This window comes from Dendropsophus ebraccatus, chromosome 8, assembly GCF_027789765.1.
Source record: "Dendropsophus ebraccatus isolate aDenEbr1 chromosome 8, aDenEbr1.pat, whole genome shotgun sequence".
In the NCBI taxonomy this organism is placed as follows: domain Eukaryota; kingdom Metazoa; phylum Chordata; class Amphibia; order Anura; family Hylidae; genus Dendropsophus; species Dendropsophus ebraccatus.
In genome coordinates this window covers 89,757,022-89,767,706 of record NC_091461.1, presented here as the reverse complement: position 1 = coordinate 89,767,706, position 10,685 = coordinate 89,757,022, and the positions used below count along the sequence as shown (strand labels likewise).

The 10,685-nt window shown below is 41.0% G+C and overlaps 1 protein-coding gene across 3 annotated transcripts in view; it reads right to left on the bottom strand.

Annotated features, from left to right (window-relative positions):
* Positions 1-246: 246 nt before the first annotated feature.
* LOC138798719 (heparan-alpha-glucosaminide N-acetyltransferase-like) overlaps positions 247-10,685 on the bottom strand; it is a 222,682-nt gene continuing 212,243 nt past the window's right edge. For 2 of the 3 annotated variants that reach the window (XM_069979277.1, XM_069979278.1), the window contains 3 exons: positions 9,910-9,980; positions 2,580-2,692; positions 247-898 (listed from right to left, as the gene is read on the bottom strand). In XM_069979277.1, the coding sequence (XP_069835378.1) occupies positions 717-898; positions 2,580-2,692; positions 9,910-9,980 (366 nt within the window). In that variant the 3' untranslated portion in view covers positions 247-716. The remainder of the gene's footprint in view (positions 899-2,579; positions 2,693-9,909; positions 9,981-10,685) is intronic. The other variant, XM_069979279.1, reaches the window with a different exon arrangement.

The window sequence follows — 10,685 nt, the reverse complement described above, 5'->3', positions numbered from 1 at the left end:
GGATCCCGGCCGGAGCATACACACATCGTATGCGCTCCGGCCAGGATCCCATGCGGCGCCAGAAAAAACAGACATGTCAGTTTTCTGCGGCCGGAATTCAGTGAATTCCAGCCGCAGAAAGACCTGTCAGTTCACACAGTGAAGCAAGCGGCTCAGTGAATACCGGCCGCGATGATCCGTGCACAGACCGGCCATTCCGTGACCCGGCGGGGGTCACGGAACGGCCGGTCTGTTACGTAGTGTGAACATAGCCTAAAACAGTATGCAGCAGGATGCCTCTCCTATTCAGCCTGCTACCATTGACTTCTATGGTACAAAAAACAGGCTCCATCTGGATGTAAAAGTCAGTCATCAGTACCTGTATACCTGGCAGCGGACGGTGTCTATCTTTCTTAAGAGAACATTTCTCTATTTTTTGTTATGTCTATATGTATCAGTCCTCATTGTGATAAAAGGAACATTTTAAAGCATTATCTTCTGGTGTTATTTGACTGTGCTATGAAATATGTTGGCGCTATAGAAATAAAGCTTAATATTTTATTCCATCATGATGATATTGACAGGAGTGGGGGGGGGGGGGATATCATGTGCACACTGAGACCAGATCAGACCTCACATACATTTTCTGCAAATACTATTCAATTCCCACACTGATACTATAATGTGATAGAGATTCTTGAAAAACATCTAAACAGTATTAGATAGGAGACCAGTCTTTAAATCTTTAAAAAGAATTTCTTCCTGTACAGAAGGTAAGACACAAAGACCCAGATGGAGGTGCCTAGAAGATCTTGAGCCAGGAACTCGTAATGAGACGTCCAATTTTTCACCTCCCAATTAAATGGGAAATATGAAGCCAGAAGTGAGTGTCCGACATATACGAAGATTGAATTCATTCCTGGATTTGGTAAAAAATGAAAAAGAATAAATTTAATATACTCTGGTCACAGACACTTTCTTGCAAAAACAGAGCCACCCTGTTCTGTATGTGGTATAACAATTCAGTTCTCTTTACTTTAATGGAACTGAGCTGCAAAACCACACCAAGAGGAGAGTTGCTGTTTCTGTAAGAATGCAGCCATGTTTTGAAAACCTGGATAGCTTAACTGTACTAGGGGGAGATTTATCAAACATGGTGTAAAGTATAACTTGCTCAGTTGCCCCTAGCAACCAATCAGATTCCACTTTTCATTCCTCAGAGACTCTTTGGAAAATGAAAGGTGGAATCTGATTGGTTGCTAGGGGCAACTGAGCCAGTTTTACTTTACACCATGTTTGATAAATCTCCCTTTTGGTTTACCTCCTGCTCCTGAGCTGGGTCCATGGCTAAGCAAGACACTCAATATAGATCACTGCTTACGGTCTCCCTTACTCGTTGGGTTGAACACACTATGTCTGACTCAGGACAGGAGTGGTTCAGTGGGGATGTATATAGGCCTACTATAGGCCACGACTACTGTAGGGGGGACTACTTCTCCTGGCTGGGTCTGGCATCTTCAGCTGTACTACATCCTCTAGTGATCATCTGATCCCTAGAGACTGCAGTGCAGAGGTGGTCAAATCACATGTGTGAACATACAATGGATGTGCACAGTGACACAAGGAATATAGACAAGTTATCTTAAAGGCATGGAGATGCCTTTCCAAGCACCTTTTCCAATAGCAGATCAGCTGTACATTGACCCCAATAGGGACATTGATATACAGACAATGATTCCAACTATTTGACCATTATAATTCAAGAATAAACTGGGAATACCTGGGTCTGGACTCTCTTCCACAATAATCACTTGGTGGCAGAATCAGTTGGTACTGTATAGGAATTGTACTTCAGATTTGTTCTATTGGGCCTGGTTCTCATTGTAATGGCTGCTTCACATTACAAAAACTAACTGCTTGAAGTGTTTTACTGAAATATATGGGCACGACTATGGTATTTAGCCAATATTTATTGCCTTCATTGGATTAATCATTTAATTTGGTTCCTTGCATTTTAGTGTAGTCATTGTTTTTTTTCCACAAGATTTTACTGGTATTTTACACATTTTCAAGCCTTATAAATGTCAGATAGGTATAAATAGTATTTCTTGCAGTTCTGTGTAAATAAAGCTATAACCTCTGCTCTATTCACAAGGGATACAAGCAATAAAATATGGGCCATGTGTGGGTGGGAGTCATCTCTTGTTGGATATTATCGTACATTGAAAGAATTTGCATTTAAAGGAGATACCTCCTCTATGTATTATATCACCCTGCTGTGAGAAGCTTCCCCCGATGTCACAATGTCAGCACCCTACTTCACCATGCGGAGGGAAGAATGGACTCCAGGAACCATAGGTCTCTTTTGTTAATGTGTCAGTGTCACTATGCACTGAAAAGACCGAGCTCCTCAGGCCAGAATCTCTCCTCTGTCTTCCTGCCTGTTTATGCAGTGAATAGACTGGGTCAAAGTGGCCTGGGAGTGAGTGCAAACACTTGAAATTAGAATGTGAGTTCTGTGGGTCAGACATTTATTTTCCTCCGGTGACCTAATGGAATAGTAAATTTGTTTTGGAGATAGGAACAATGAGATATTATACCTGGGTAGATGAATGGTTGTCCTCCCCACCACCGTCTGACATCAATCACGTAAAACATCAGCCCCAGTAGAAGGAAGGAGAAGCAGCTGAGTGTTGTGATGAAGGACAGAGACCTGCAAACATGGAGAAGGATAAAGCCATATATCCAAAGTACAATTACACCTTCTTATTGTTATCGAAATTGAAACCAAGCTGAAATGTCAAGATACGGCAATGAAGGAACTGAAGAAATGCAGCGACTTATGACATGTTCTTCCTTCTGTGATACAGTCTCTTATTCACAATGTCAAACCAAATCATTTATCTTCTACCCCTTCGAAAACAGCCACTAATCTACCGGGCTTCTGTATGTCCTCTGCTGATGCATATCATTACCCAGAGGCCAGAAGGTCAAGTTTCCTTATAGATGTCACCAGGCATTGACTTGAACACAACAGTTTTTGTACGCACCATATTAGTCTCTTTACACCCGAAAAGTTTGCCCTTTTTTCCTCACTTTAAAGACCGGTATACAGCATGGGCCTGGGATTGCTTTGGGCAATTTCTTTGGGCCTAGCATCAGGAATGATTCCCCAGCCTTTATAGAAGCAGTAAACATTCACTTTTAATTGCATCGTAATGTTTGTTGTTACCATGCACACACGTCAATAGGGTCAAATAGGTTACTTGTGAATCCACTCATAGGAAATAAACCTTACTGGCGAATGATTGACTCTAAAGTCGCCTCCGAATAGGTCTGACCTCTGGGACCCATTACTGTGCCAAAAACTCGGCCCATCAAAGAGTTATTTATTCCACCGGACGATTATCGTTCAGATTATCATTAAATCGTTCGAATCTAAACGATAATCGTTCGGTTGAAATGCAGTTAACGATTAACGACCGAACGAGAAATCGTTGATCTCTTTATAAGACCTGGACCTATTTTTATCGTTGCTCGTTCGCAAAACGTTCGCATTGAATAAGACATCGTTCGGTCGTTCGCAATAGATAAGAACGCAATAGCGAATAAATAACGAAGAAAAACGATCACAATTACAATCATAAGTAACGATTATTGTTCCATGGAAATGAGTGAACAATTTCAGGTCTTTCGCAATAGCGGTCGTTTGAGATCGTTAACGATTATGCAAACGATAATCGTCCGGTGGAATAGGGCCCTAAAGCGATCAACGATTTCTCGTTCGGTCGTTAATCGTTAACTGCATTTCAACCGAACGATTATCGTTTAGATTCGAACGATTTAACGATAATCGTCCGGTGGAATAGGGCCCTAAATTAAGATTATACTTACTGCTTCAATCTTTTATCATCACTAGCTGATTGGCTGAGCGGCGATAGTGAAGAGAGAAGATAAAAGACCGGAGTGGTAAGTATAATTTAAAGGGGAACTATCAGCAGGGTAGACAAATCTAACCTGCTTATAGCCCCCTATAGCGCCCGGGATGCTGAGGAGAAAGATATGTGTGTTACCTTTCTCCTCTGTACCGGTCCTGTGCTGTTAGTTAGTTTTCACTTCGGTGCACTGCCACGTCATCCGTCCCACCCGCTCCATCGATTATCATTAGAAGGAGCAGGCTGATGACATGGCAGTGCTCCTAACAGGTTACGCAGACTAACAGCGCGGGACTGGCGCAGAGGAGGACGGTAACACACATACCTTCCTCCTCAGTGTCCCGGTTGATATAAGGGGCTATCAGCAGATTAGATTTGTCTAACCTGCTGATAGTTCCCCTTTAACCCCCCCATGGGTTTAAGGCTGTGGGCATGCTTGTTAACACTAGTTGTTTTCTCACGTGATACAACTGTGTTGATAGTCCAGTATCACGGCTAGTGCTCAGATACATAGGATCAGGTTTTCTATATCCTGATTATTACACAACTGTTCTGCAATCCCCGGCTCCACAACATCCACAGCTGTGATCTTCTTCTACTCCTCTCATTGCTGCACATGGCAAATACATTATATAAATTAAATAAATCACATAAGGGAACCTTTCCAGCACAGACTTCTTCCTTGATAGAACTCATCTGTGCTACTTTATTTTAATACTTCCTAAAAGCCATTTATCTGTCTGTTGAAGGGCTGCCTACACCATCTGCATACTCAATGCTTGTAAGTAACTGGGTATTGATTTTCAGTTCCTCTGTAAAGCTGTCAAGTGCCTCCTAGGGTGTAAGAATAGTAAGACTGAGGAGTCGAGAAATCTACCACTTGTGTCTTTACAATTTATTTATATATTTTGGACACTAAATATGCAAGTATGAAGTGCAATAAAACTGTACGACCACTCATCACATTCCAGATTTTGCAACTTAGTTCCATTGACGTTAATGGAGTTTAACTGTAAACCTCCCCTGAACTGGAGACAAGAGTCGTTTTGTGGCCTTGTTTTTTAAATACTGGATAACCCCTTTAAGGCCCCCACACAGTTTATACTAATGTTGGTGGAGATAGGAGTCAAATGAGATGCAATTTCACTGCCCAACCCCTTTGTTCTTGAGAGGATAAGCCACCGCCAGAGCTTCCTAAAGGGAACACATGTCAAACACATGTTTGACAATATATGTTAAAAGGTATAGATTTGGAGGGGATAGAAGAAATAATGATGACAGAATGATCATTTGTCCAACATGTTTTGAATAGGTATAGACACCTTAAAGGGGAATTCCAGTGACTTTATTTTTTCTTTTGAATCAACCGGTGTCAAAGTTATATAGATTTGTAATTTGCTTCAGTTTAAAAAAGTTTTCCAGTACTTATCAGCTGCTGTATGTACTGCAGGAAGTAGTTTATTCTTTTTAGTAAGCTCTCTGCTGACACCTCTGTCTTAGACAGGAACTAGACATGGGAGAGGCAGAGAAAAGGTCCGGGCAGCAGCACCTTGTGTGATACTGTACAAACAAGTTAAATTATAGTGCTGATGAGGTGCTCACCTTCAAGCCCCTTGGACTTATCACCCAAATGGATACCAGGATATGGTGCTTTGGTGGAGAGGGCATGGCTGCAAGCCAACTAGGATAGTCCAAACGGGATGCTCCCAGGTAGGGGCCCATGGGGATAAAGCTAGTATAAGTGCCAAAATTGTGTGTGACTAATCCATAAAGGTTAGCGCTGCCCAACAGACTCCTGCAGATAAAAAGTTAAAATATTTATTAAAAGTGCACAATTTACGCGTTTGAAGGAACAAGTCCCCTTCATCAGAATAGCAGTGCATCTGCTTGTAACTGTTGGAGCCTGTTGGGCAGCGCTAACCTTTATGGATTAGGCACACACAATTTTTGCATTGAGACAGGAACTGTCCAGAGCAGTAGCAGATCCCCATAGAAAACCTCTCCTGCTTTGGACAGTTCCTTTAGCAGAGGACGCAAAACATTTTCCAGAATTAGAAGTAGTTCTTTTGGTTTTTGTCAAAAAGCTTTATTTTAGAAGAATAAAAGTAAGCACTAAAGGTGGCTTTTAAATGGGGAACTGATACAATAAGTGTACTGTAAAATCATGATAAACTGGTTTAGTAATCAATTAATAAACTCTATTTGCTAAAGCCATGATAGCTTTCCGGACAGAGCTGTCTGACAATTGGTGCAAGGGAGGACAGCATCATCAGGGATTTACAGGGAAGGAAAATAAACAATCTTTATATGCTTTTCTACGTTGTCATATACTGTTTGTAATAAATTGTTCAGCCACCATAATAAACATATATGAAGTATGTGCACAAATACAGTATATGCAGTGGAATGGGCGTAGCTTGCAGCAATAATTCACTCCCTACAGTACAGTATGTGACGTGATGGATGTTCTACTCTTTCCTCCCACTACCAGACTGTAGTCAAAGGTATATTAATGATCTAACCTCTAATGAAGTTAATCTGGCTGCCTGCTATGTTTTGTCATCCAGATTAAGTGATTTAGTTTCCATTCTTCTCAATGACTAGAAACGTCTAACTAAGGGAACAAATAGACATTTACATTGAAAAAATGACATTTTATAGGAATACTTGACAGGTGCACAGAGATTGCTGGCAGTGGTGTTAAATGGGTTCTGACAGAATCCATTGCCTGTCAGGATATAAGATGTTCTTAAAGGGATCGTGTGAAATTCATTGTGACAGACAAGCTGTATTCAGTATAGAGTTAAGGAGAATGTAGAGGTAGGCATCATGTGCCTGACACCACAGGAGTAAAGTCACTGATATTCATCAGGAGACACTGGCCCTGCACACCCACTGGTGATTTCCAGCTTTCTCCCTTATACTGTATAGTAATATTGTGCATAGCAAGAAACCTGTCAATAACTAGGCCCAACAGACCCTAATGGATATCAATGCCTTTCCTGCAGATTTGGGTGCAGATTCTAAATGTACGTTCTTCTAAACAATAAAATTGTATACAGTGGTACCTCGGTTCTCGAACTTAATTGGTTCCGGAAGGCAGTTTGAGAATCGAGCATTGTCTTCCCATAGGAAATAATGTAATTGTGTTTAATTGGTTCCAGCACAACCAATAATTACCTACAGTACCCATATATTACATTGAAAAGTGCCCAGTTTAATCACTACCCTACAGTACAGAGCAACACTATACAGTACGGTACATTACAGAGCAGCACTATAGTACAGTACATCACAGAGCAGAACTATACTGTACAGAACATTACAGAACAGCACTATACTGTATAGTACATTACAGAGCAGCACTATACTGTACAGTACATCACAGAGCAGCACTATATAGTGTACAGTACATTACAGAACAGCACTATACTGTACAGAACATTACAGAGCAGCACTATATACTGTACAGAACATTACAGAGCAGTACTATATACTGTACAGTACATTACAGAACAGCACTATATAGTGTACAGTACATTACAGAACAGCACTATACTGTACAGAACATTACAGAGCAGTACTATATACTGTACAGAACATTACAGAGCAGCACTATATACTGTACAGAACATTACAGAGCAGTACTATATACTGTACAGTACATTACAGAACAGCACTATACTGTAAAGTACATTACAGAGCAGCACTATATACTGTACAGGACATTACAGAGTACAGCACTATATACTGTACAGTACATTACAGAGCAGCACTATACTGTACAGTACATTACAGAGCAGCACTATATACTGTACATTACAGAGCAGCACTATATACTGTACAGTACATTACAGAGCAGCACTATATACTGTACAGAACATTACAGAGCAGCACTATACTGTACAGGACATTACAGAACAGCACTATATACTGTACAGGACATTACAGAGCAGCACTATACTGTACAGTACATTACAGAGCAGCACTATATACTGTACAGTACATTATAGAGCAGCACTATACAGTACGGTACATTACAGAGCAGCACTATATAGTACAGTACATCACAGAGCAGCACTATATACTGTACAGGACATTATACTCAAGAAACATTTAACAAAACCAGAAATTATAGTACAGTAGTCACCAACTCATCACTCAGCCTTTACTGTATATGCCCCCCCCCCATCCCAGCACTATAAAGGATGGGAGATGGTGGTGCCCTGACTGTACTGCTACTGTACTGTATATGCACTACAGCAATCTTATACAGTACAGGATGGGAGATGGTGGTGCACTGACTGTACTACTACTGTACTGTATATGAACTCCAGCAATCTTATACAGTACAGGATGGGAGATGGTGGTGCACTGACTGCACTACTACTGTACTGTATATGCACTCCAGCAGTCTTATACAGTACAGGATAGGAGATGGTGGTGCACTGACTGCACTACTACTGTACTGTATATGCACTCCAGCAGTCTTATACAGTACTGTACAGGATGGGAGATGGTGGTGCACTGACTGTACTACTGCTGTACTGTATATGCACTCCAGCAGTCTTGGACAGTACTGTATGTGAATACTCACCAGTGCTAAACTCACCAGGTTCAACCCACCATCCACGTTCCCACAAACATTTAGATACCGAGCAAAGTTTGAATTAGGAACGTTACTTCCAGGTAAATTTTCGTTCAAATACCAGGGCCCAAAAGAGAACCGAGTTTGAGAACTGAGCAAAAGTTTGAGAACCAAAGCAAACTTTCTTTGAAAATACTGTTTGAGTTCCGAGCTTGAGAACCGAGATACCGCTGTATACAGTAACTAGGTTCCCTTTAATGTCTAAAAAACTTGACTGCCTGAAAGAACCAAGGTCAAAGTTTAGCAGGAAAATACACTGTTTAAAGGAATTGTCCCGAACATTAATTGTATATTTACAAGATCTCAGGGTGTGATGAAAAAGGAAAAAAAACTCTCGTACCACCGACCCCCAATAGTGCAATTCTGATGGTGCCACCCATCACTACCAAGTGCTTCCTGCTCTTCTCTTGACACATAGAGAATGCCTGGTCAGCGAATAACTGGCTGAGGTGGGTCACCACTACGGTCAGTGAGATCAGCACTCATTTACAGTGTCTTCAGAAGGAACGATTAATCACGTGGCCGGCCCACATGAATTATCACTGTATCCTTCATGCGGCCATTTAAATATATTGCTTTTAAACACACATGTCCTGTTTACACAGGAAGATGTGTGGACGATAGTGATACATTTTCCCGCCTACACAAAAGACATGATGATCCGAGGATCAGACATTTTCCCAGTCCTCGGCTGATCGCTTAAAAGGGCCGGTTATTGGCGTGTCTAGCAACCCTCCTTGCCGATAATCAGCTTGTGTAAAAGACCCTTTATGTATCATCCATGTGTTGTTGACTATACTACATAGCGCCCCTTGTCTTTGTGTCCATCTCTTTTTCTCCCTCTCCTATTCCAAGAAAAGCAGGAAGCATGGACCAGGCACCACTGGAATGGTATCGGCAGGGGATAGGCGGCAGGGAAATACAAGTTGCTGTCTTCTTTATCCTACCATGATCTCTTTTTTAGTATAAAATAATTCCTCAGGACAACCCCTTTAATATTTTAAGCTTTGACCAGTTTCAGAATTTTGCCTTTACATTTTCAATATTTTTCTGGTTCACTATGAGTGTTACGATAACAATACATAAGCCTGTTTTCTCACTAAAAATGTCCTGCATGGTCTTTATATGATTTACGATGAAAAAGGCGAGAAATAGTATTGGGTAATTAATATGGCCACTTGAGATGTCCATGACCGGTTTATTAATGGTAATGCTGCCCCGGGGCTCCACAAAGCTTTCTTACCATGAAATGGTCAACTATGAAGAGCTGCTAATGTTTAAGTTTGGACTGAATAATGACCGGGCTTAGTTACAGCAAACGTTCCAGTTTGGTTTAGAAGCACTTACCAGAGGTTTTTATTGATGGGAATAAATCCTTCATCCCTCGTACACTTGGTTAAGATGGCCGAGGTAATCCCCTGTGGAAAAAGAATGAAGCCCACCAGTTTAGAAGAAAGGAGGGATGGATGAACTGCAAACATCAGAGGCTGTGGGGACAGATGGGCATTCTCTGATCCTAAGTGTTTTCATTGATTTCCCTATGCACAAATGTATAGTTTAACCTCTTTGTCACCATAAGGCATACACAGAATTGACCTCCCAGTCCTTGCATGCCATGCATGTTCTCATACGGATCAGGATCTCTAGCTCCTCATCGATGACCATGGTTGTAAGACATGCAAACAAATAATTAGGAAACAGATACATTCTCTGGTATTATGCAAATAGGGTCAATACTACCTGGTGAGGATAACACTGGCCATAGAACAGCGCAGATGATTGGTTCCTTATTGGCTCAGTAAAGAAGCTGCAAAGATCTTCATCAACTCAATAATGGCTTTAAAAAAAAATGTTATTCCAGAAAAACAGTAGAAATAATTTGTTTTCACCAGATCTGGCAGAAAAATATCATTAAATATTAAAGAGCTGTAGATGTATTGTATTTTATGGCCTCTTTAATCTCAATAATTATTCTCTATATTTTAGCTCTCACAAATTATTCTATGATTCATCTGAGCAAAAAAAACACCATAAAAGTTATCCTAAGCCTCCTCCTTACATTATTGACCTTAAAAATAGGTCCGCACATGGCAGATGGTGTCACCACAGGTCGGCAGCACAAT